The sequence below is a fragment of the Paroedura picta genome, chromosome 11 (genome assembly GCF_049243985.1).
Source record: "Paroedura picta isolate Pp20150507F chromosome 11, Ppicta_v3.0, whole genome shotgun sequence".
Classification (NCBI taxonomy): Eukaryota; Metazoa; Chordata; class Lepidosauria; order Squamata; family Gekkonidae; genus Paroedura; species Paroedura picta.
In genome coordinates this window covers 45,355,402-45,378,509 of record NC_135379.1, presented here as the reverse complement: position 1 = coordinate 45,378,509, position 23,108 = coordinate 45,355,402, and the positions used below count along the sequence as shown (strand labels likewise).

At 41.5% G+C, this 23,108-nt stretch overlaps 1 protein-coding gene across 3 annotated transcripts in view; it reads left to right on the top strand.

The window, feature by feature from the left end:
• The window catches only part of BBS9 (Bardet-Biedl syndrome 9), a 249,944-nt gene that overhangs the window by 30,495 nt on the left and 196,341 nt on the right, over window positions 1–23,108 (top strand). For all 3 annotated transcript variants that reach the window (XR_013225256.1, XM_077302587.1, XM_077302586.1), the window contains exons 10-11: window positions 18,876–19,057; window positions 21,420–21,496. Coding sequence is in view for 2 of the 3 variants with exons in the window: in XM_077302587.1 (XP_077158702.1) it covers window positions 18,876–19,057; window positions 21,420–21,496 (259 nt within the window). In the remaining variant the exon portion in view is untranslated. The remainder of the gene's footprint in view (window positions 1–18,875; window positions 19,058–21,419; window positions 21,497–23,108) is intronic.

Genomic DNA, 23,108 nt, shown 5'->3' with positions numbered 1-23,108 from the left:
TCCCCGGTGATAAAAAGGTTGGGGACCACTGCCCTACAGCACGACGCTGGCTGCTTTAGGAGCGAATGGCCGCTTCGGATGCCAAAGCGCCCAACCCTACTCAACATTTTGTTCACTTAGTTGCTGGGTTTATTGTTTCATGCTCTATTCTAATTTCAATTGCTTGGGTATTAATCTTGAAGGCTTTTAAAGTGGAAAGAAAAATGGACTTTTTTGGTGGGAAATAACTGCATTTGGAAAGAGGTTGTACCCTCTCTTTAAACTTGTGCTGAGTGGAACCCTCCCCCAGCTAGTGTTAAGGGATAAACGGCGGCAAATTTTAAGTACAATTCAGGCAGATCAGATATTTTTCTACGCTAGTCTTGCCAGGGAGTTAATAGTAGCTGATACAATGGATTCATAATTACAAGGCCTGGTTACAAGATTTCTTTGATTTCTTGTAAGCTCCTTTGAGTGTCAATCCCTCTTTTTAAAGAGGAAAGTAGACTAATATGCTACAAATAATTGAGAAATATGAATGTGTTAAATGATGATGAATATTAATTACTTATATGTTCTTGTTTTTATTACAATAAATATATTGGTGGTGTGAGCTGTTATTTATATCTGCAAATCATGTCATGGTCCAGCAAAGACTAACGTTAATATAATCTAGGTTTCCAATTCCTGGTTTAGGAAACACTGCTGTGACAGATTATTCTTTTAAAAAGTCAAATAAATTAATAAAGGTTTAGAAGTGCTGTACAGAAGGTTAATTCTTCACAGAAATAGCAAGCCTTGAGTGACTAGCTGTCCTGATCCAAGAGATTTGATTGGTTTGCATCAGTTGAGCAGAGAGAGGCTTTAGAGGTGAATACTGAGGAGAAGAAATCATTCAGCACTCAGCCCTGATTGAGAGCTGTTTAATGCAGGCAGAAGAACTGGGGAGAGTTGTCAAGGATAAGTGAGTAGTTAAATGGAGACTCCCATTTGGGCCAAGGAAAGGGGATAGATCTTCTAGAAAGGGAAGGAAATTCCCTGCCCAGTCAAACAGGGTGTTAGCTATAAAGTGTGCAGAGATCCCTGCTGTGGTGTAGTTAGAAACTGCCTGTGGAAACCTAGAGTCACTTAAAACTCAAGACAAGTACTGGGGTTTCAAGAGAAGGGGGTTGGGTACTGGAAAGAGTGCACCAATTACTGGTCTAGCACGTAATAAAGACTAATTTGAATTTGAAAGAGTGCACCAGCCTTCTGAAAACCAAAAGAGTCAGAGAATGCTCAGAGAAAGTATATTCAGGTGTTTGGGGAAAACACTGGAACAAAAGTCTCTCAACCTAAAGATTTAAGTAATTGTGAAAAGCTTAAGAAACTCATTAGCCTGACATATAAGAACTAAAGTCTGCATGTATTGATTTTTACCTGAGAAATTTCACCCTTATTTCACCTGATCTTTCCTCTCTGTGTTAAATAAAACGTTTTGCTGATTTAGGATATAAAAACATCTTGAGTGCCATTTAAGTTAAAGGGGCTCCTAATCATTTGGGTTTCTGGGCTGAGCAAATGGCCAAAATATTATACTGTGACAGGGTGGGACAGCCAGAGTTCTTCAGGAAAGAAGAAAACACATTAGTAGGGTAGCTCAATCAGACAGGAAAAGGAAAGGAGAAGGAAAATCTTGCTTCTGAGAGAGATACATTGATCATATTTAAAGCACTGCATATTTTGAAAACAATATTACCTTTTACCTTTTGATATCAAGTTGGACTTACAATAAGAGGCATAAGATTATTTGGGTGTATTTTTCTGCCATAGTTAAATAGTTAAGTTCCAAGAGGGACTGTAAAATTTCAGAACATTCTATTTCTAATTTTAGGGAGGGAAGTATAAGTGACAGAATCAAGTAAAACACCTTTTATTTGTACTAGTTGTGATATCCTAGGTAGTTTAATCATTGTAACTTTTGCATAAATACAGTTTTGCAAGAGTAATTTGAAGGCTACATTATTGGTCCTATGTTCTTTAGGCATATTTATTTGTTTTTTTGGATTTTTATATCAACCTTCCCTAAGGCTCTGGGCGGTTTACATGGAACATTGCACAAATCCTTATCCATGGCTCCTGTATATATTTGTGAAACAGCCTGGGGGGGGGGGGGTGGAACATGTCCGGCTGTCCAAGTTGGAATAGGGCTAATCAGGGTGCAGCTAGCCCTCTGTCCCTGGACTCTAGCCTCTTTGCTCTCAGACGTGCCTCAGTGCCTAGAGCCAGCAGCAGGTAAGGGGAGAGGGCCCTGGGCAAAGGGTCATGGTGGAGGGCCTGCTAACGAGGGCCTCTAGGCCTGCTAAGCAGGGCTTGCTAACGAGGGCCTCTCAGCCTGCTAAGCAGGGCCTGCTAAGGAGGGCCTCCCAGCTTGCTAGGCTGGGCCTGCTAAGGAGGGCCTCTTGGCCTGCTAGGCTGGGCCTGCTAACGAGGACCTCCCGGCCTGCTGACTACCTGCTAAGGAGCTCTGTCCCGGGACTGCTAATGAGCTGGCCAGACCCTGCCCGCCCCACTTGATCCAGCTGCGAGCTGTGGCCCAAAGCCACCTTAAGCTGCCTGGCCAGGGGCCAGGGGAGGGGACCCTTTCAATGCCCATTCTTAGGAACAGGCTTTGAAGCTAGTTTACATAGAACTTTACGACAATCTATAACCTTACACAAATTTCAAAGAACATCACAACAATATATAACAACAATATATCATGTAACAATCACAACACAACATGAATAATAACACTGATATACCTCTAAACAGATACCGTCTGAGGGAGGGGGACCAGCAGATGTTCTGTGTAGGTCAGCCACAAGTGAATGCCTGGTGGAAGAACTCCTTTTTGCAAGGCCTGCGGAATTGTGGAAGTTCGGGCAGGGCTCTGATCTCTTCAGGGAGCTCATTCCACCAGGTGGGGGCCAGGACTGAGAAGGCCCTGGCCCTCATTGAGGTCTGACGTGCTTCTCCTGGGCCAGAGATCCACAGCCAGTTGGGGGTGGCAGAGCATAAGGCTCTTTTATGGGTATAAGCAGGGCGGCAGTCTCTCAAATACACTGAACCCAAACCGCATTTGGCCTTAAAGGTTAATACCAAAACTTTAAGCTTAATCCAGAACTCACCTGGGAGCCAGCCGAATTGCTGGAGTACCACCTGGATGTGTGATCTCCATGATGTTTTAGTAAGAATCCTGGCCGCGGCGTTCTGCACCAGTTGTAGTTTCCTGATCAAGGGTATAGAATCATAGAATCATAGAGTTGGAAGGGGCCATACAGGCCATCTAGTCCAACCCCCTGCTCAACGCAGGATCAGCCCTAAGCATCCTAAAGCATCCAAGAAAAGTGTGTATCCAACCTTTGCTTGAAGACTGCCAGTGAGGGGGAGCTCGCCACCTCCTTAGGCAGCCTATTCCACTGCTGAACTACTCTGACTGTGAAATTTCCCCCCCTGATATCTAGCCTATATCGTTGTACTTGTAGTTTAAACCCATTACTGTAAAGGTAGGCCTGTGTAGAGTGAGTTGCAGAAGTCCAGTCTAGAGGTGACTGTCACATGGATTACTGTGGCTAGGTGTTCTGGGTGTAGTAGCTTGGCTTGGCAGAGGTGGTAGAATGTCAGCCGTCCAGCTTTGTGATCTGGGCTTCCATTATAAGGGGAGCATCCAGGATCATGCCCAGGTTCCTGGTGGAGTGTGTCGCTGAGAGCTGGACATCGTACAGGGTGGGCAAATGCGCTTCTTCCCATGATCCCTTCTTACCCAGCCAGAGGACCTCTGTCTTTGCAGGGTTGAGCTTCTTGAGCTATTAACTTACACAGGCAGGCTAATGCTGCCATTTGTGGACTGTAGTCAGTTGGCCTTGGATAAGTTTGAGTCTCAGGGTGGTTTACAGAAAACAGTACATGGAACTCAGCTTTTCACAATAACATTAACATTAAACTGTAACAGAGGTAACAGAGTATAACAATGCAAACAGGTGCAGAACAGAATGTATGGGTGGATTTCTGGGAGGGAGCAGGGGCCCTGTGGATGTTGCTGGTCACTTGGTCTCAACCAAATGCCTGGTGGGAGAGCTCCCTTTTGCAGGCCATGCGGAAGGCTCTGATCCTAGTTGAGGCCAGGCAGGCTTCTTAAAGGTGATTACCACAACCTCTTTTATGGGTATAGGCAGGGCGGCAGTCTTTCAAATACACTGAGCCCAAACCGCATATGGCCTTAAAGGTGAATACCAAAACTTTAAGCTTAATCCGGAATTAAACTGGGAGCCAGCCAAGTTGTTGGAGTACCAGCTGGATGTGGGATCGCCATTATATTTTAGTGAGAATCCTAGCCACAGCATTCTGCACCAGTTATAGTTTCCACATCAAGTATAAGGGTAGGCCTGCATAGAGCAAATAACAGAAGTTCAGTCTATACGTGACCGTCGCATGGATCACTGTGGCTAGTAGATTGGTTTGGTGGAAGTGGTAAAATGCCTGCCACACAGGACCTCCGTCTTTGAAGACGACTCTCGTCATTGCTTCCAAGCAGCTGGCTAATATTTTTGGGGAAGAGTCAGGGTGGTCATCCATCAAGAGGAAGAGCTGGGTGCCATCTGCATATGGATGATAACCCAGTCTGAACCTCCATACCAGTTGTGCAAGAGGGTACATGAAGATCTTGAATAGGATAAGAGAGAGGACTGCTCCCTGTGGGATTCCACAAGTAAGCTGTTGGCGGTTTGATGTGCTCTTTCCTATTGCGATCCTCTGTCTGCGACCCTAGAGGAAGGAGATCAGCCACTGAAGGGCTGTCCCTTGTATTCCGGCGTCAGCAAGAGAAAGATCTAGTAATATCATCAGCGCCAACCCGCCTCGGCGATGGAGGTTGTCCGTCACGGCAACTAGCTCTGTCTCTACCCCATGGCCAGGCTGGAAGCCTGACTGTGATGGGTCTAGGACTGAAGTTTCCTCCAGGAATGCCATTAATTGATTTGCGACAGCCCTTTCTACTATTTTCCCCAGAAATGCTAGGTGCAAGATGGGTCGGTAGTTGCCGGCCTGTCATGGGTCTAAAGATATTTGTTTCAGTAGCGGCCATACCGCTGCCTCTTTCTCTCCCTTTGGGAATTCTCCCATTGTGTGAGTGGTTACAAAGTAGCCATGCATAAGAGAGAAACTACTCCCTCATTCCTGTCCTATGAAAAGCTGTTGACAGATTTTATTACTCAGCTGGAAGGAAGTATGCCTCCAACCTGGACCACCACCTTCTGTTTTAAAGAGGTTTTTGGTAACTGCACACATTAGATAATGTACTTTCAGTGCAATTCAGAAGTAGATTTTCCTATTTTGCACAGGAACATCCAGCTGCAAAAGCACATGGAAAGTGCATTATCCAACCTATACAGAAGGTTGAAATGATGATCTAGATTGGAATTCAACAGAGTGATCAGAGAGATCATAACTGCCCTGAGTCTCAGGGGAGGGCAATCAATCAAGCCAAAATTCTACCACAAAGTCAAAATAATATTCAAGTATTTTTCAGTGCAATAATAGTAAAGTGTGCACAAGGGCTGTACTCAATTCCAGTGCACATAATGCAATGTGCATCTTTAAAAATGGATGGAGAACAGTTCTGTGTGGTTTAAATATATGGGATGATTTCTAGAGAGTCTGAAAATCCAGGTGGATAACACAGGGTGTTCTAAAGGGTCTGAAAATCCAAGTGGATCACAGACCCAAAAGTTAGGATGGATTTCTTGACAAGGGTACAAAGCAGTAGTTCAGGCAATAACTCCAAGGTGCAGTCCATAGAGGAAAGCACAAGGAGTAAGCTTTTGACCCCCACAGTAGTTGCTGAACATGAATTTTAAAGCTGAGGGGCAACTTTTTGTATAGGGGTCTGGGGATATTAGTGACAAAATATTTGTTTTTGTGGAGTCAGCTGGGGGCAGGGAGAAGCTAAGGCGGAGTCAGATTAGTTTAGAGGAGATGAAGTTGAGAGGGTAGAGGTAGAAATGAGTTGTGCTTGGGAGGAAGCATCCTTTGAAATAGTCTTTTGTCACGGGTTGAAATCACTTGAGGTCTTTTCTGCTGGGCTGGACTGAGACCATACAACAGAACATTTCACTGGTTTTTAGAATGACAGCTACAGAGGTGACCATACCTGATTGAATCCTTTTAGGCATGTCTTTTTGTGTCCAGGCTATAACTTCTCATGGCTGAACTAGTAATCACTTAGGTAAATGTTGTCTGCTCATGCCTTTTCTCTAGCCAGTATAATTTGTATTTGCACCCACACTCTAAGGGTCATCTAATCCTTTTGATAACCAACTCTTTGGACAAGGACAGGCAAGACGTCTAAAAAGTGGCAGAACCAATTGGGCTGATCATAGGCCACAGAAGGCTAGAGACAAGGACCACAAAATACAGCTCTCATTACCATTCCAGCTCCATGTTGGTAATTTTACTTCTAAGTTCAGGGAGGTACATACTTTCAATATGGGACAGAAGTCTGAGTCAGCATATGCACTCGAATAGATAAAGGTTCTAATGTTGCTGTTTTTGAGCTGCACATGTGTTTTAAGCTGGTATATCAAAAAAGAATCATGGAAGAACCTAAGTTACGTGTATGTAGCAGTGTTTTCATATTTATTTGACTTTGTGAACAAAGTTCTTGTATAGATCTTTCATGCAAACATAGCTGACATTTCTATGACAGGCCAGTTGTTACTAGATTTTCACCTGCTGTATCATAAGTCTTTAAAGAGATTTATCATGGATTGTGGTCATTTCTGTGTCTGCAACTTGTTTTAAAAGCATTGATTTTGTGTGTGTGTATGTTTTGGGAAGGGTGTATTGGGAACATTTTTCTTAACCTCCTTGTTCATCTTAGTATTCCCTGAAGGATCCAAAGATGTTGTTAGTTGTGCTGTATTGACCACTGGCTGAAGTGCATACATGTCATCATAGCAAAGAAAAACATTTAGGTACCTGTTATCTCTTTTATTCTTAGAAGCTAAGATCTAGGAGTTCAGCTGTCAGATTTTTAAAATGGAATCTGTAGGTATTTTGTTCATAAGGGAAAGCACTGTAATTGCCCTTCATGGGAGAGAGATTCTGTGGAAATACTTTAAAGGTACCTACAGTCCCAACTGTGCCTTCAAAACAAGTCCAGTGTGCCTTATTATAAGGGGATGACAAGCATGGGCAAGTCAGTAAAAGTATATTTTTTGTTTTTCTGAATATCGTTTTACTTGGTAATTAAATAGTATGCTTCTTGCAGAATAAATGAAACAAAAAAGTTCTGTTTTAAAAGGCACAGTTGTTCAAGTTGCTATTTTTGGTGTAGAAAATATGCCCACAACCTTATTTTACAGCTTCAAGTAGTGTTTGGCATTAATTGGTAGATGGAACAGAGACAGTCATGGATAAAATCACGCTTACAGCTCATCTGCTGTGGATTTTGAGGAGGCACACTAGTTTAAGGTGAATGCTCTGAATGTGAACCCCTCCTTCAGTTATTATTTCTGGGAGGTGCAACTGGTGTGCCATTTGTTTATATAATTGTAGATATCTTTGAGCCCCTGAAGGGAACTCCCTTTTGGCAATGGATGAAAAGCCCACTTGTACCTGATTATTGACTACAGTTTGTTCTTGAATCTCAAGTGCCAATACAGTTCAAGAAATTTTAACTGTAGCCAGATGCCATAACTAATGGGTTAGATTCAGTTACCTGTCAGTTGACGGCACTGGTGGACATTTATTTTTTGTTGTCTCCCCTTCTGACCCCTGGAAATTTGATTCTGGAGGTCACAGGACGAGTGTACAGTAATAATTGGATTTTTAACCAGATCTAAACATTCTCCCTCCCTTACAAAAAACAACTGGCTTGAGCTATTATCTAAATAAACATGGCTAGTGGTCTAGACCCTGGAGGGCACATGGATATTCAGCTGTGGGAGCCTTTACCTATACTTTTCTTCTTTTAGGGGGGGATGGGAAATTAGGGTCCTGACAGGTGACCTGGTTGCCCCATAATTCAGACTTCCCCTGAAGTCAAGTATTTATTTTATGTATTGTGTAGATCATTACATCATCGAAATATTCATGAAGATTTACATTTCATATCATGGACAAATAGCTGTCTTCTCAACAGCTGGCAACCATTGCTTCTGGAGAGTTTATTACAGTTTAGAGACAAAATTAGCAGTAGCAGTTATTTGTTCAATCCATGGCAATATATTGGTCACCATAAAGCAGAAAGTAAAGGATGGAATCGTTCATTACCTTTAAAGGGTGCGGGATATGCAAGCTCACTGCAGTGTTGTGACATCCAAACTGAGCCAATGAATAAATATCATTTGAGATGAAAAGCTTCTGCAATCGTGTTGCAATATTCAATAAGGAAGGGGACACAATAACCTAGTTAACCTTTTATTTTTTGCAAAAACGCAAGTTCTGCAGAATAGATATATGTCTGGTATAAACAACAACAAATGAAAACGAGTGCCATAACTAACATGAGTAGAAAAAATTAAGAAAAGGGAAGTCCACATCTAGTTGAATGCAAGCATAAAGAATAGTGGGAATAAAATAGTGGGTGGAGTTATAAATGAAACTGCTGTACAGGGGGAAATACTTTGGTCTTCACTCCAGCCCATCTGTTATTGCTTCTTGTAGCTGACATCACCAGGACTGTTAAAGCATCACCATATAAAAATAGCAAAACTCCCATATAAAATAGGGAAAATTTAATACTTATTGCAGAATTTTATAGACAAAAGATGCCAGGATTCAAAGTTTCCTTTTTGCAATAGTACTGGTTTAACAGAAGTTTTGCCAGTTATGACAAACAGAATAGATTGACTATATAAATTTAGTGTTTTCTAAGAATATTTGGTATACCAGAATGTCAGAAGTTTCAGCCCAATGATTTTTACAATTTTTATATAATTTCACACAAAAGAGAATTTAAATAATGGATTAAATTTACATTTGTCATAACTCCATTCATCTGTATTAGCAGGAAGTTGTCATACAAAATGTTTTTAGGACATTAGGATAGATTATAATTTATTAAACAATGGTTTATATTTAGAATTATATGTATGAATGGTAAATGTTTTGGTGTCTATAGTTATCTATAGTTTTTCCCCTCATATTTCTTAGGGTGAGATGCTAGGTTAATGCAAAGTAACTACAGTAATTCTTTGCAGGCTTCTTTGATGTATATTTGTTGACATGTTACAATCAAATACATTACAGTCTGGTTTCCGACCTGGTCATGGGATGGAGATGGTGTTGGTTGCTCGGATAGATGATCTCTAACAGGAGCTGGATAGGGCAGCTCAGCACTCTTTGTGTTGCTATCTGTGATCAGCATTTGATGTTGTCAGCCATGAGCTGTTAGCCCATCGCTTTGCCAGGGCTGGAATTCAGGGGACAGCCCTTTAGTGGCTGGCCTCCTACTTCTAGAATCAGAAGCAGAAAGTGGCAGTGGGGGTAGATCAATTGCGATGTCACCAACTCTCTTGTGGATTTCCACAAGGTGCAATTCTCTCCCCCATGCTGTTTAACATCTTCATGCATCCTCTTGCCCAGTTAATCCAGAGTTACATGCTGGGATTCCCCCAGTACAGTGATAATACCAAGCTCTATCTCTTGATGGATGACAGACTTGACTCTTCCCCAGAAACACTTGCCAATTGTTTGGAAGCAGTATCAGTCTGGCTCAAGCAAAGCTGGCTGAAACTCAGGCCTTCCAAAACCAGAGGTTCTAGAGTAGCTCAGCTAGCATTTTACCATCTATGCAAGGGAGGCTACTAGTGCCTTATCTGGCCCTGGGACACCTACCCATGGTGATCCATGCAACGGATATCTCCAGACTAGATGTCTGTAATTCGCTTTACATGGGCCTTCCCTTGTCCCTGATCCAGAAACTCAAACCGGTACTAAATGTGGCATGTATTCTCTTTGTAAGTTCTTTTTTTCCTGCCCTATCTAGCTACTTTTTTGTTTTTACAAGAGTTATAAACATAAAAGCAATTTTCTTATACTAGTATCCTGTGTTAAAAGTTCAGCAACAAAATTTGCAAGTTCTATCAAAATTATGTTGGCTTAGAAAATTCAGGCAAAATGAGAAGATGAAAGGCATAATTTTCTGACAGTCTTTGCTGTCTAGTTTGGTACATAAAATTAGTGCCACTGGTTGTATGCTGCAATATAATCTACCTATAGTTAGAAGCAATATAATCTACCTATAGTTAGATGAGGCAGAGAGGAGAGACAGCTCTAGGCCCCAACAGTGCCCCAGAGCATTGGACCAGAACCAATGGGTTGAAATTAATTAAAAAAAACTTTTAGCTAAACATCTGGAAGAAGTTCCTGACAGAGAAGTTCCTCAGTGGAACAGGCTTCCTTGGGAGGTGTTGGGTTCTTTTTCTTTTGAAGTATTTAAGCAGAGGCTAGATAGCCATCCAAGAGAAATGCTGATTCTGTGAATTTAGGCAGATTGTAAGTAGGTGGGCAGAAGGGACTGTGTTGGTGCTTGGCTCTTGTGGCTCTTTCTTGCATGTCCAGGGAAATGCCAATTGCCACTTTGGGGTTGGGAGGTGAGTTTCTTCCAGGCCAAACTGGCCAGGCATTCTTTTTTTTTTGTGGGGTGTACCATCTGGGAATGGAATTGGGGTCACTGGGGGTGGGCAGGTAGTTGTGAATTTCCTGCATTCTGCAGGGGGTTGGACTACATGACCCTGGAGAACCCTTCCAACTCAGATCCTATGATTTTACTGTAACTTTGCTACACTTAGAGCAGGAGTAGTCAAACTGTGGCCCTCCAGATGTCCATGGACAACAATTCTAATGAGCCCCTGCCAGTGAATGCTGGCAGGGGCTCCTGGGAATTGTAGTCCATGAACATCTGGAGGACCACAGTTTGACTACCCCAGACTTAGAGCATTTCTATTATTTTTTTCTCTAATTGTCTAGTTTTTTTAGGCTTTTCCATGAGCCCCTTTTAGCTGCTTTTTCCTGCAATATTACTGGAGGGTTTTTTTGGGAACTTATAAAACATGGTAATTTAAGAGCAGGATCATGCTAACATTGTAGCAATCTTGCTGTGGTCTTCTAATAGAGTACCTTTGAATTTCCAGCTTGCGTTTTTTAAAAACTAAATTTCTGGCCTTCTGCACGATGACGATAGCTTGCAAGGAAGGCCACTTAATTAGTAAGGCAATGAAATTTGGAAATGGACCTGGCAAGAGAGCCAGATCCAAAGCCAAAGCAATGAAGCTCAAGCCCATTTCTCACACTCAGAAAAATGGGGGTAGTGTCAATTTTAATTGACATGTACTTCAAAACATGTTCTAAAGCAGGGGTAGTCAAACTGCGGCCCTCCAGATGTCCATGGACTACAATTCCCAGGAGCCCCCTGCCAGCGAATGCTGGCAGGGGGCTCCTGGGAATTGTAGTCCATGGACATCTGGAGGGCTGCAGTTTGACTACCCCTGTTCTAAAGTGTCAAAGAGTAACTCTTTAGTGGACAACATGGTAGTGATATATACCAGGTTTGGTTTCCAAACTTAGTGTGCACCTGGATGGATTTGTACCCATGTTCTTGATGTGAGACTAACTTGGAACCTTTCAAAAATTAACTGAATGCTATAGCAGCTGAAGTTCTACAATTGACATCCATTATCACTTGTACAAGAATTAGAAAACTGATTTCCTATATTGTATACTTTCAGCCTTGTAATACTTGTATCAAACTTTTACAAAAAAGAAAAACAAATCATATCGTTCTTTTGAGAAAATTTAGTTCCTACATGAAATTTTAAACAAAATGCTGTACAAAATTATGTAAAACAGTGCAACACATTTGTATGTATGAAGTAGACTTTGTATATGATTCACTCCATAAGGATAGATACGAATGGGTAGCTGTGTTGGTCTGAAGTAGCACAATAAAATCAGAGTCCATTTTTTAATATGATTCACTGTTATCTTAAAATGGCAAGAATGGAAAAAATGAGGTAGTGGGCAATATATATATAAAACTGCTTTTTGTGCATCTGTTTCTAATTTAACAAACCTCTTCTCTGTGCTATTAATTAAATTTTTAATGATTTGATATCACTTTCTTGATTTGGAAAGTGCAGTCCACAAAACACTGCTTCTGCATAGCACGGATTAACATCTGTGGATCTTTATAGGCAAATTACTTTAGTGGATAGCAGCTCTGGTTGAATTGTTACTATGGTTTAAGAATTTATGGAAATTATTACACGTCATATATGCTTATACTTCTAGGATTTCATCTTGTACAGACAATCAAGCTGTAACTTTGACCTTGTAAAAAGGTTACTCATCCATTTAATTTAACTCAGAAGACATTTCTTATGTAGGAACCATGGTTTTTGGCTTTCTTTTGGTTTTATCAATACAAAGAAAACATGTTATTGCACATTATAGTACTGTGCTCACCAGTGGTGCGCTGTTCATTAAAAGTTACTGATCTGCTTTTGGGAAGACAGTTTTTGTTGCTCAATGAGACAGAAAAGGACATGAGTTGCTTTTATTTAAACCTTAGTAGAATCCTTTTAAGTGCTAATTGTCTAGCCTTGGAGTCAATGAAGGTGTATTTTCACATCTCAACATTTTAGAAAAAATGGATAGCGGCAGATATTATCTTTAGAAAGATACTGTTAGTCCCTACTTGAAAAGTGTTGCCCAAGACATGAACAATATGTTTCTGTAGTTCTGCAGCTGCAACTTATTGTAGAGCTTCTTCCACCATAGGCAAGGTTTTACTATGACCATTTATGCACTGGAGGTTTCATGCCAGGCTGCAGGCTGGAGTTTTAGTAGTGGCATGTTGCTCCACCTCTTCCTGTACCCACATGGTGCACCTCCTGTCCTGGTGCACCTCATCTGCCCCTGATTTGTGCCCCTCCACAGAAGCTGGAGAATTGAAGTTCCCAGTGCGTAAACAGTCTATGGTAGCGATCACCAACCTGTGGGCCATGGACCACATGTGGTCCGTCGACTAATTGGAGGTGGGCCGCGAAGGACGCCTTCTCCCCCCTCCCCGGCCCTTTACTTCATCCCCCCCGGCCCTTTACAACACACTTTGGGTGTCATTGTCTCCCATCACTCCCAGATGGGACTATCTCATTGCAGAGAAACAAGCTCAGGGTTCCCATTGATTTGTCATTGTCATGAGTTAAACTTTCCATGAAAATAAAATGTACCTTATTTTCATTGTTGTGGCGTGTCTGTATCTTATTTTGAATGGATGTTTAAACATTACCATAGCGATCAGAGAGTGTTAGAGCAGTGGTTGAGAGTAGAGGAGTAAACTACCCCCCCCCACTGGGCCTCAGTAAAATTGTCAAGCGTTGAGTGGTCCCCGGTGATAAAAAGGTTGGGGACCACTGGTCTATGGGACGCATTTAGTCAGCAAGGTAACATTGTGAATCTTTCAGTTACACAGAACGATGATGAGAGGGCTTACTGTATGTGTCTGTTGTCCATAGATTGCTATACATAGTTTGTTGGCTTGTTAGTCTTTGCTTTACTACATTGGGAAGGCCAGGTAGTCAAAGTAGTGGTACTTGATTCATGAGGCCATGCTTTATGATTTGGGTGAGAAAATTGAGAAAATACCAGCTTTTCTAAACTATATCTAAAACACTTCTTCAGATTATGGCCATAGTATTCATTTTTTGGAATACTGCTAATAAGAGGTATAAAAGAATAGTTCCAGAAGGTGTGAAATATGTGCACATTGTATTTTAATAGTTAATAATTGTATTTTATTGAGTGTAAACCACCATGAGCAGGCTGTGGTGGGAGTGGTGGTATAAAAATGTAATAAACAATTATTAATAGTTAATAATGAAAATGACACCTCCTTTAGTCTGTGAAAACAATTTGCCTACATGGAGAAAAACATAGCGGCTATTGGAGATGCTTTAGGACATAATTACAATTTGTTTATGTGTGTTCTCCTTGGAAGAACTGTTGAGAATGGGTCAGGCAGGAAGGTTTCTTGCTGATGGAAAAGTAATTTGAATACCTTGAAATCACTGAGTTAAAAATGTATCTCACGTGTTGAAAATTGCCATTGGTTTGTATGCAACTCCTTTTAAAACAGGAAATGAAACATATTATTTAGCTTTAGGAAAGCTGATAGTTGAGTTGGCACTGATTGAGTCATCTCTGCAAAGTAGGAACAACCTGATCAAAACAAAATTGACTAGTATAACAATAAACTTAATGGAAAGAGAAAGATTCTCAACTTGGATTTTTAACAATTAAGGCCTTCTTACTAAACTCTTGCTACGTTTTACAATCTTCTAAACTTTTACTGTCTGTCAGCAGCACAATCCAGATATAGAAAAATAGATCTACTGATATTGTCAGAGCCTCTTAAATCTAACTGATTGAGATTTGTTCTGCTTCCATGTAAACCAATGATGATAATAATAAACTTCTAAGGGCATGTCCTTAGAGGGCATGTCTTTCTCTGTTTCAGCAATGAGGCCAGCACTTCTTGATGGTCTGTTTGGACTTAAACCATAGGCCTGGTGGAACAGAACTGTCATAGAGACCCTTCTGGGACCTAATCTCTTTTGGCAGAGCATTCCATCAGGTTGGGATCAAGGCTAAAAAAGCCCTGGCCCTGGTTGAGGTCAGTCTCACTTCGTTCGGACTGGGCATCCTAACTAGATTTTGATCAGATGACCTTAACACTCTTTGAGGGTCATGGTGGAAGAGGCGGCCCCATAGATACGCCAGTCCCAGACTGTTTAGAGCAGCAGTTAACAACTGCTCCCATGCCACAATTCCAACTGTGGTGGTGATGGCATGTGCACGCGCACAATGGGCAGCTAGCATGGCGGTGGCCATTGAAATTGCTTTGCTGCCGCTGCCCCGCTGCTGCCTATTACTGCTGTTTGCGGCCGCCACCACCTCTGCCAAACCCCGGCCGCTGCCGCTGCCCCCAAATGGGGTCACAACCCCTAGGTTGAGAACCACTGGTTTAGAGCTTTAAAGATCAGTACCAGAATATTGAACCTGATTTGGTCTCCAATCTGGAGCCAATGCAGCTGGGTGAGCAGTGGGGTATGTGCCCTCTACTGGGCCCCTGTGAAGACACAGACTCTTGCATTTTGAACCAGTTGGAGTTTACAGAGCAGTCTCAAGGAAATCCCTGAGTTGCAGAAGTCTAAGTGGTAAAGATAATTAGAAGTCTTAATACTTAGTAATGAAAACTGTAACTCCATGGATGATGTTTTTTACACTTTCTGATTCCTTAGATTAAATATTACATAATTAATGCATCAATTTCTGTAAGCAGAAAAGGAGTATATACTATTAAAAAGCAATGCATTTTAAAAGTGTAAAAAGTAGCAGAAAGTGGTAGATTACTAGTCACTTTTTAAAACGTATTCAGTAATTTATGAATTGAAGGTATCCATTTGGAATAATTGATTTTCTTGTATGACTGAAAGAATGCAAAACATTTGGATTTGTCAAAACATTATATTGTGAGCAATTTGTTTTGCAAAAGAGACATGCAAAAAACATATGCTATTATTTTTGTCCCCGATCCAGTAGTAAAGGATAGTTTTTTCTCCAAATTACTACCATATGTGTATAGGATTTACTTAAAACAATAAAGTTATTATAGATACCCAAGTTTCTCTCTTTAGTATAAATGTATTCTTTTAGCCTTCCATTTATTTGACCAGTTTAAGGACAGTTGAAAAATTCTTCCACTTTCAAAAGACGTAATTGAAATTGCATATTTAAAAAACTGTTAAAGGTAATAATGCCTGCAGAAGTATAGTATAAATGCAGTAGCTGCAGGAAAAATGGCTATAAAATTTATTTTAAAACCCTTGAAGACTGCCTTTCTCAACTTGCTCTAGGGCAGTATAAACTTCAGTAATTCTCAGTCAAGGCAGTTGAGAATTGTAGGATGCAACTGGGTTTCAATGAATTATTAATACATTATAATTCAGTGGCTGCCTTTCTTTTGTTTTAGCATACTTTTGAATTAATGTGGGGAAAGTTAACAGGAGGGTATCTTTGAAAAGTTTTCACAGAGTTCTGTATACTTGCCTTTTAAATATGAAATGCCATAGATTTTAGGACCCAGAGGAAATATAAAATTCTTTGGCTGGACTCCTGCATACACCTAACCAACTTAAAATAGCACTGAGGATAATAGGATTTAAGCAGCCAACTGTGCATAGGATTGCAGCAATTGTGCCTGAATGAAGCAAAGGCAAAAATCATTGCATTTTACATCCCTTTGCTTAAACAGCTTATATTTCTCAAAACCAGAGCAACTGTAAAGAATTATTGGCAGAAAGGAATGGATGACTAAAATAGAAACATTAATACTGTTTTTTAGGTCCAGCTCTTCAAAGGACCCTCTCTAGGTCTTTAAATTTGTATAGGGCATTCATGGGATTATTACCGAATCTTAAGAGTTGTTGTGTAAGAATGTGAGTGCTTAGCATACAGAATGTCAGTAGCACTACATAGAATGTAATGTCAAACTCAGCTGATAGTTAAGTTGCCATAATATTTCTAGTGGACACTGTTGGAAATATTTATGGTCTGTGTGTTTGACTCCTCAAACTTAGATTTTCATGTTGCATATACACAAAAGAGGGCTCAGATAGTATAATTGTACATTGAATGGCTCTCTTTTCCACATAATATATTTCTGGTAAGGCCTTGGAAGAGGAGCATGTCTCATGGCTTAAGTGCCACACAGCGCTTAACATGCACTCAGGGCGGTTGTCCTAAGGGCTTCCTCATCCAATCAGCTTGCCTGTCTGTCCAGCAGCCAGCCAATCACCTTCCGTCCCCCACCACTGACCACCCCTTCCTCCTTCCACTTCCCTCCGAGGCTCAGAAGCTGCAGATCCCTGCTGCATGAGAGCTGCCTCTGCTGGTGAGTTCCCTTCCTGGGGGCCTCCAGCCCACAGTATTTCCAGGTCCTGGGGAGGAGGGAGAGGCCATCCACAGAGTTCTTCCAGCCCCAGTCTAGTGCCGTTGTATTCCTGAATGTAATGGGCATGGCCCCTAGTGTTTGTATATGTATGTTTTTTTTAGGGAAACTTAGTTTTGAGGGGAGGTAAGTTTCAGTGACAAAACATGGAACAGTTGTCTGCTTGACCTATTATCTGCTTACAGCATTCTCTCTGCACCCTCTGCCTTTCCACCTTGGATGAGTTCAGGTTTGCTTTTTACTCTCTCAAGTTATGTTAGGACTGTTAGGACAAAGCTCCAGCCCTTAGAAAGATGCCACCCTTGTTTTTGTGAATAAGAAGGGTTGTGGGATGAGGCCTAGAGAGGTGAAATATTATTCATTTATAAAGTGTTTAACTGCTCACTTTAATGTTGGTGGAAAGTGCCATAAAATCACAGCTCAATTATGACAACCCGCTAGGAGTTTCAATGCAAGAGATGATCATAGGTGGCTTGCTATTGCCCGTGTCCATGTCACAACCCTAGCCTTCCTTGCTTGTCTTCCTCGGAGGTCTGCCATGCAAATACCAGCCAGGGCTGACCCTGCTTAGCTTCCAAGATCTGAAGAGATCAGGCTGGCCTAGGCTGTCTAAGTTATGACCACTTTAACATTAGGACTGTTCAAAAACATATTGACAATATTAGTACTATAGCTCTACGCATTTTAGTAGTCTTTTAACTGTGTCTTCTTAACAATTTTCTGATGAGAGAAAATTTATGATAGCGGTGCTTTCATGTTTGTTACAGGGGATCCGTTAACAGGTGGCTCCATAAGCAGTTGTCAAATGATTTGAGGAATAAAAAAGGAAATGGAAGGAAGGCCTTATTATCAAGGATGAATATAAACAAATAACCAGTAATTGTAGGGAAAGTGTGAGAAAAGCTAAAGCTCAACATGAGTTTAGGCTAGAACTAATGGAATGAAATTAATTCAAAAGAAATTCCGTCTAAACATCAGGAAAGATGTTCCTGACAGTTAGAGCGGTTTCTCAGTGGAACAGGCTTCCTTGGGAGGTGGTGGGTTCTCCATCGTTGGAAATTTTTAAGCAGAGGCTGGATAGCCATCAGAGAGGCCAATTCTGTGAATGCTCCAGGTGGTGGCTGGTTAGAGTGGATGAACAATAGGGTTGTGAGTGTCCTGCATAGTGCATATAAGAACCAACTTTTCTTCTTCTTCTTCTTCTTCTTCTTCTTCTTCTTCTTCTTCTTCTTCTTCTTCTTCTTCTTCTTCTTCTTCTTCTTCTTCTTCTTCTTCTTCTTCTCCTTCTCCTTCTCCTTCTCCTTCTCCTTCTTCTTCTCCTCCTCCTCCTCCTCCTCCTCCTCCTCCTTCTCCTTCTTCTCCTTCTCCTCCTTCTCCTCCTCCTCCTGCCAGCCATTGTTCCACAGTTTCTTTCCCCAAAAATATGGCAGAACAATATCAGTTAGGATGTTACCAGACATAGGAGCATTGGGAAGGCCATGTTATATGGAGTCTAAACTCCTCATTAGTCCAGTCAGGACTCACCTTGATGTCTATTTATCAAAACTTTGCTAAAGTATAAGAAATTGTAGTGACCTTATCATCATAAAAGAATCAATGATTTGTAACAGTGTCCAGGAAATCCGGTCAGCAGAGGTAAAATGAAGCTCTGTTTCAATAGCATGATAAAAATTGTAATGCAAGTAAAATATGTGTCATCGTTCCAATTTTGCTGGTACTACAAGGGCACAGCTGAGCCTCAGTAGGCTCAACAGAAGCAGTTTTGCAGATATTTCTGAGGGTCCTTTTTTCTTCAGAACAGAATAACAGTGTTTGTTTTGTGCAGCTTTTCTTGCATCATGTACAGTCTCTTTCTTTCATGCAGAGATTTGAAAGGTGTGATAGTTGCACTGAGTGATAGTGGCTGCCTACAATGCTCCTATCTTGGTACAGATCCTTCTTTGTTTCAAGCTCCTAAAGTTGAAGCTCGGGCTATAAATTATGAAGAATACGATGCAGAAATGAATAAACTTCAGAAAATCATAAAAGAAGCCACAAAAACCAAAGGTACATGAATCCTTTTTATTAATAGCCATCTTATTTTCTTCCTGTTAACCATTTAAAATTGAATATAGATTTACTCTTAATTATCAAATGAAATGTTGTATATTTAATACATTATTTGATGTAAGTTGCACCAGATTCTCACTTGCTAAACTCTGCATGTAGCTTAATTTTACTTGGAAAGACTTTGATAGACTTTTTTTTAAAAAAAATATGTAGTGGTAATTTTATTATATATTCAGATATCTGCAGAACATTAAGAAGGCTACCACGTGGCTAGGGTTGCCAAATCTGGAGATTTGGGGAGAGAACTCAGCAGGGATGTGATGTCAGAACCTGCTATTTCCTTCAGGGGAACTGACTCTGGAGATCAGCTGTAATTCTGTAAGAACTCCAGGCTTTACCTAGAGGCTGGCAACTCTAGTCATTAATGGCATATATAATAAATATCTATATATTTAACAGGCAAGTATGCCCCTATCTGCAGATGCCTAAATCCACAGATTGGGCAATTTACAGTGAAATAAGATTTCACAGTGAACTTGGGGAACACCCTAGACTTGCCAAAAGCATGGGGGTTATAAAATGTGGGAATCTTTGTATGTTCAGCTGTGGATAACAGAAATAGCCCTCAGGAAACTGTGGCAGCCAAAGAGGAGAAGAGAGGGCAGGCAAGCAAATGAGCAAGCTGGAGGTCATGAGAAGAGGAGCGGGAGGGCTGGTGCTGCCGCCCGGCAGAAAAGCAATGGTGGTGGCTGGAACAAGGAAGAGGCAGCGTGGCTTTCTTCTTCACTGACCGGAAGTGAAGTTGGTGGGTAGAAGAGGAGAGGGAGGAAGTGGCAATAAAGCACATGCTCATTCCAAACCGTCTTGCTGCAGGAGTGAGCAAGCACACATCAAAACATTTGCTCCTCGCCTCACATAAGCAAAATGACTGTGATTCCCTGGCAGCTCCCAAGGTAAATGAGCAAGCCATTATAGACAGGAAAGTGTAGAATTGGCTCTAAGCTTCACTGCCTTCCCTTGCTCTCCATACGGCTGTCACAGAGCTGCCTCCTTCCTTCAGCCACAGCAGCTTTTTAAAAAAATAATAATTTGTGTCTTTTATTCTCCCCTCCCATGTCATTAGCAGCAAACTAAAACCAGAGGGGGGGGGGAGGCGACGGGGAACGACGACAGCCTGCTACAGTCTTGTCAAATTAAGCAGGTCTCTAAAATATAAAATTGCCAAAAGCAGCATAGAAAAAGAGGACCCTTCCCAGTTACAGTACTTATGAAAGCTAACCACAAGTGCACCCCTCTTGTATGGATTATATTTGTTTTATTTGTTTAGGATATTTCTATTCCACCTCTATAGAGTACTGCTCAAGGCAACTGAAACCACAATATAAAAAACAGCTGAAGGGATAAAAGCACTGATTAAAAGCTTGGGGAAAAAGGTCTGTGATGGTCTGGTATATCTAAAATAAAGTAGGCAGCAGGCAGTCTTCTGTGTTTGTGTGTGTTGGGGGGGGGGACTGTCCTTGTAACAACTCCCTGACAGTAGCCTGATCATCACAGTTTGGACCGCCTGAAGTTTTTGAACTATTTTCAAAGGCAAACCACAGAATACATTACCGTAATCTTACTTGGATGTGTTCAGAGCTCGTAACACTATTGTTAGATCATGTTTTTGGTAGAACATCTGTAATTCGTGAACCAGCCGGAGCTGATACATAGGACTACATGGAGCTGATACATAGGACTAGGAGACCTGAGCTTTCAACCATAGGCTAAGATGCAGTGGCACCAACATTTCATGAATTTCACAACAATCGGTCTTCTTTGAACCTACAGGGTTCCCTGGCAGATCACTTGTTTTTTACTCCTTTTAATTAGCAGTGCTGCTGGTTGGACGAGGGCCTTTCTTCATGCAATAAAGGAGCTCTGGTGCTATGGTCGCACTTCATGGTAGACAACCATTTCCCCAGCTAGACCCCTACTCTGATCCTAATTTGAAGCTTCCTTCCTTATGCCATCTTGGTGTTGTGATTAGGAGTGCTGATTTCTAATCTGGCAAGCTGGATTTGATTCCTCGCTCCTCTACATGCAGCCAGCTGGGTGACCTTGGGCTCGCCACAGCACTAATAAAGCTGTTCTGTTGGAGCAGGAATATCAGGGCTCTCTCAGCTTTACCTATCTCACAGGGTATCCGTTGTGGGGAAAGAATGGGAAGGCAATTGTAAGCCGCTTTGAGACTTCTTCTGGTATTAAAAAAAATGGTATATAAGAACCAACTCTTCTTCTTAATTCTCCCTACCATATAAGGGCAGTTTGTTTGTTTGCTTATTTGGATTTTTTGCTAATAATCTCTTTTTTCTTGCAGATGTTCTGCTCAAATCAGAAAAAAACGAAGAGCTGACACTTTCTGTGGTGGTCCTGTCTGCTCTCGATTCAGTATCTGTACGTAAGCCTATAAATGTTTTTAGAAATACATGTTTTTTCATATCAGCATTTATTCATTGCATGTTAAAGTAATAGGCACTAGCTAGTTTCTGTAGATCTGGTGTAACTATCACGAAGGGCTTAGGCATATCTAGAGAGCTATTTGAATAATAGACCCCAAGTCACACTAAGAAACGGTTTTGTTTCAGCAGTGGTTTGTTGGGACTGTTTGAGAAATATAAAGACAAAACCATCCAAGGCTGTAATGCTGGAGATGGGCAGTGGAAGAGGTGCCAGATGTCCATCCCTCTCAGACGCTGCGGTGGCAGTGGTGCTGGAGGCAGGCGAGGGAATAGGAGCCTCCTCTCACATGAAGTAGGCAGGTTAGCTCCCATGGGAGGCAGGTGGCACTTAACCCACAAGCCTTGCAGATCCCCACTTGTTGTAGGCTATGTTCAGAGGTACTCTAGAGCAGGGGTAGTCAACCTGTGGTCCTCCAGATGTTCATGGATTACAGTTCCCATGAGCTTGTAGTCCGTGAATTGTAGTCCGTGAACATCTGGAGGTCCACAGGCTGACTACCCCTGCTCTAGGGCAGCGGTCTCCAACCTTTTTCAGGCTGGGGGCCAGGGGGGGAGAAGGAGGCCCGCTGGCATCCACGCTCCCCACCCCCCGCTGCGGTACCGAGGCCTCCACGGCCCAGTAGTTGGGGAGCACCGCTCTAGGATGTATTCATTAGGGAGAATTCAGAGGAACTCTTTCTGTCATGATTGCAATGTGATAAGACAATTACAGGTTGATTTAACATGAAAATATGTGGAACATAAGCAAGTAAATATACTGTATGTTGTAATCACTTAAAATGTACAATCATACTCCAGGTATGAGAATGTATTGGTGTTCTACAATAATGTGTGGTTGGAAGCTGCCCCTCAACCAAGTTGATTGAATGAAAGCCCATTCCCTCCCTACAGCATTTGTAGAAAACACACACAATATACTACTGTATGAATTTATGGTAGACTGTTTGTAAAGTGGAATTGCAAAGAGGAACCTAAACATGCAGCATTTGTGTCGGAACTGCTAGTTATAAGATCTGTGCAACTCTTCCTACTGTAACATTGAATATTTCCTCTGTGACTGGGCTTGATTATGCAAGAATATTCTAGTACTTCCTCGGAGTATATTTATGTGATCTTAGGCAAATGGTGTCAATATCTGCTTAACCGATCCAACATACAGCTCCACTGAATATTCTGCTTTAATTCTATTACATGTTTGGCCCACTAAATCTAGAGTGCATAGCTTAGTTCTGCCTTGGTTTTGCTGTATGTGATAGTAATTCCTTACTGGAAGGCTTGGGTCCATAGGGAACTTAAAGTAAAATCTTTTTCCTGATTCAGTGCTGTGTATTTTGCACAACTATGGAAGTCTGAATAGGATCTTATTTTGCTTATGACTGCACTTCATTGATATTGTTGGCAGGCTTCTCAGCTGATGAATGATGACAGCCCAAACCACAGTCAAAAGAAACTGGCTCCCTATAGTAAACTATACTAACACGCCACCCAATACAAGTTTATTTGCTACCATCTGCTGTCTGCCCCAGAAGCTCAGCCTTGTTTCCTGT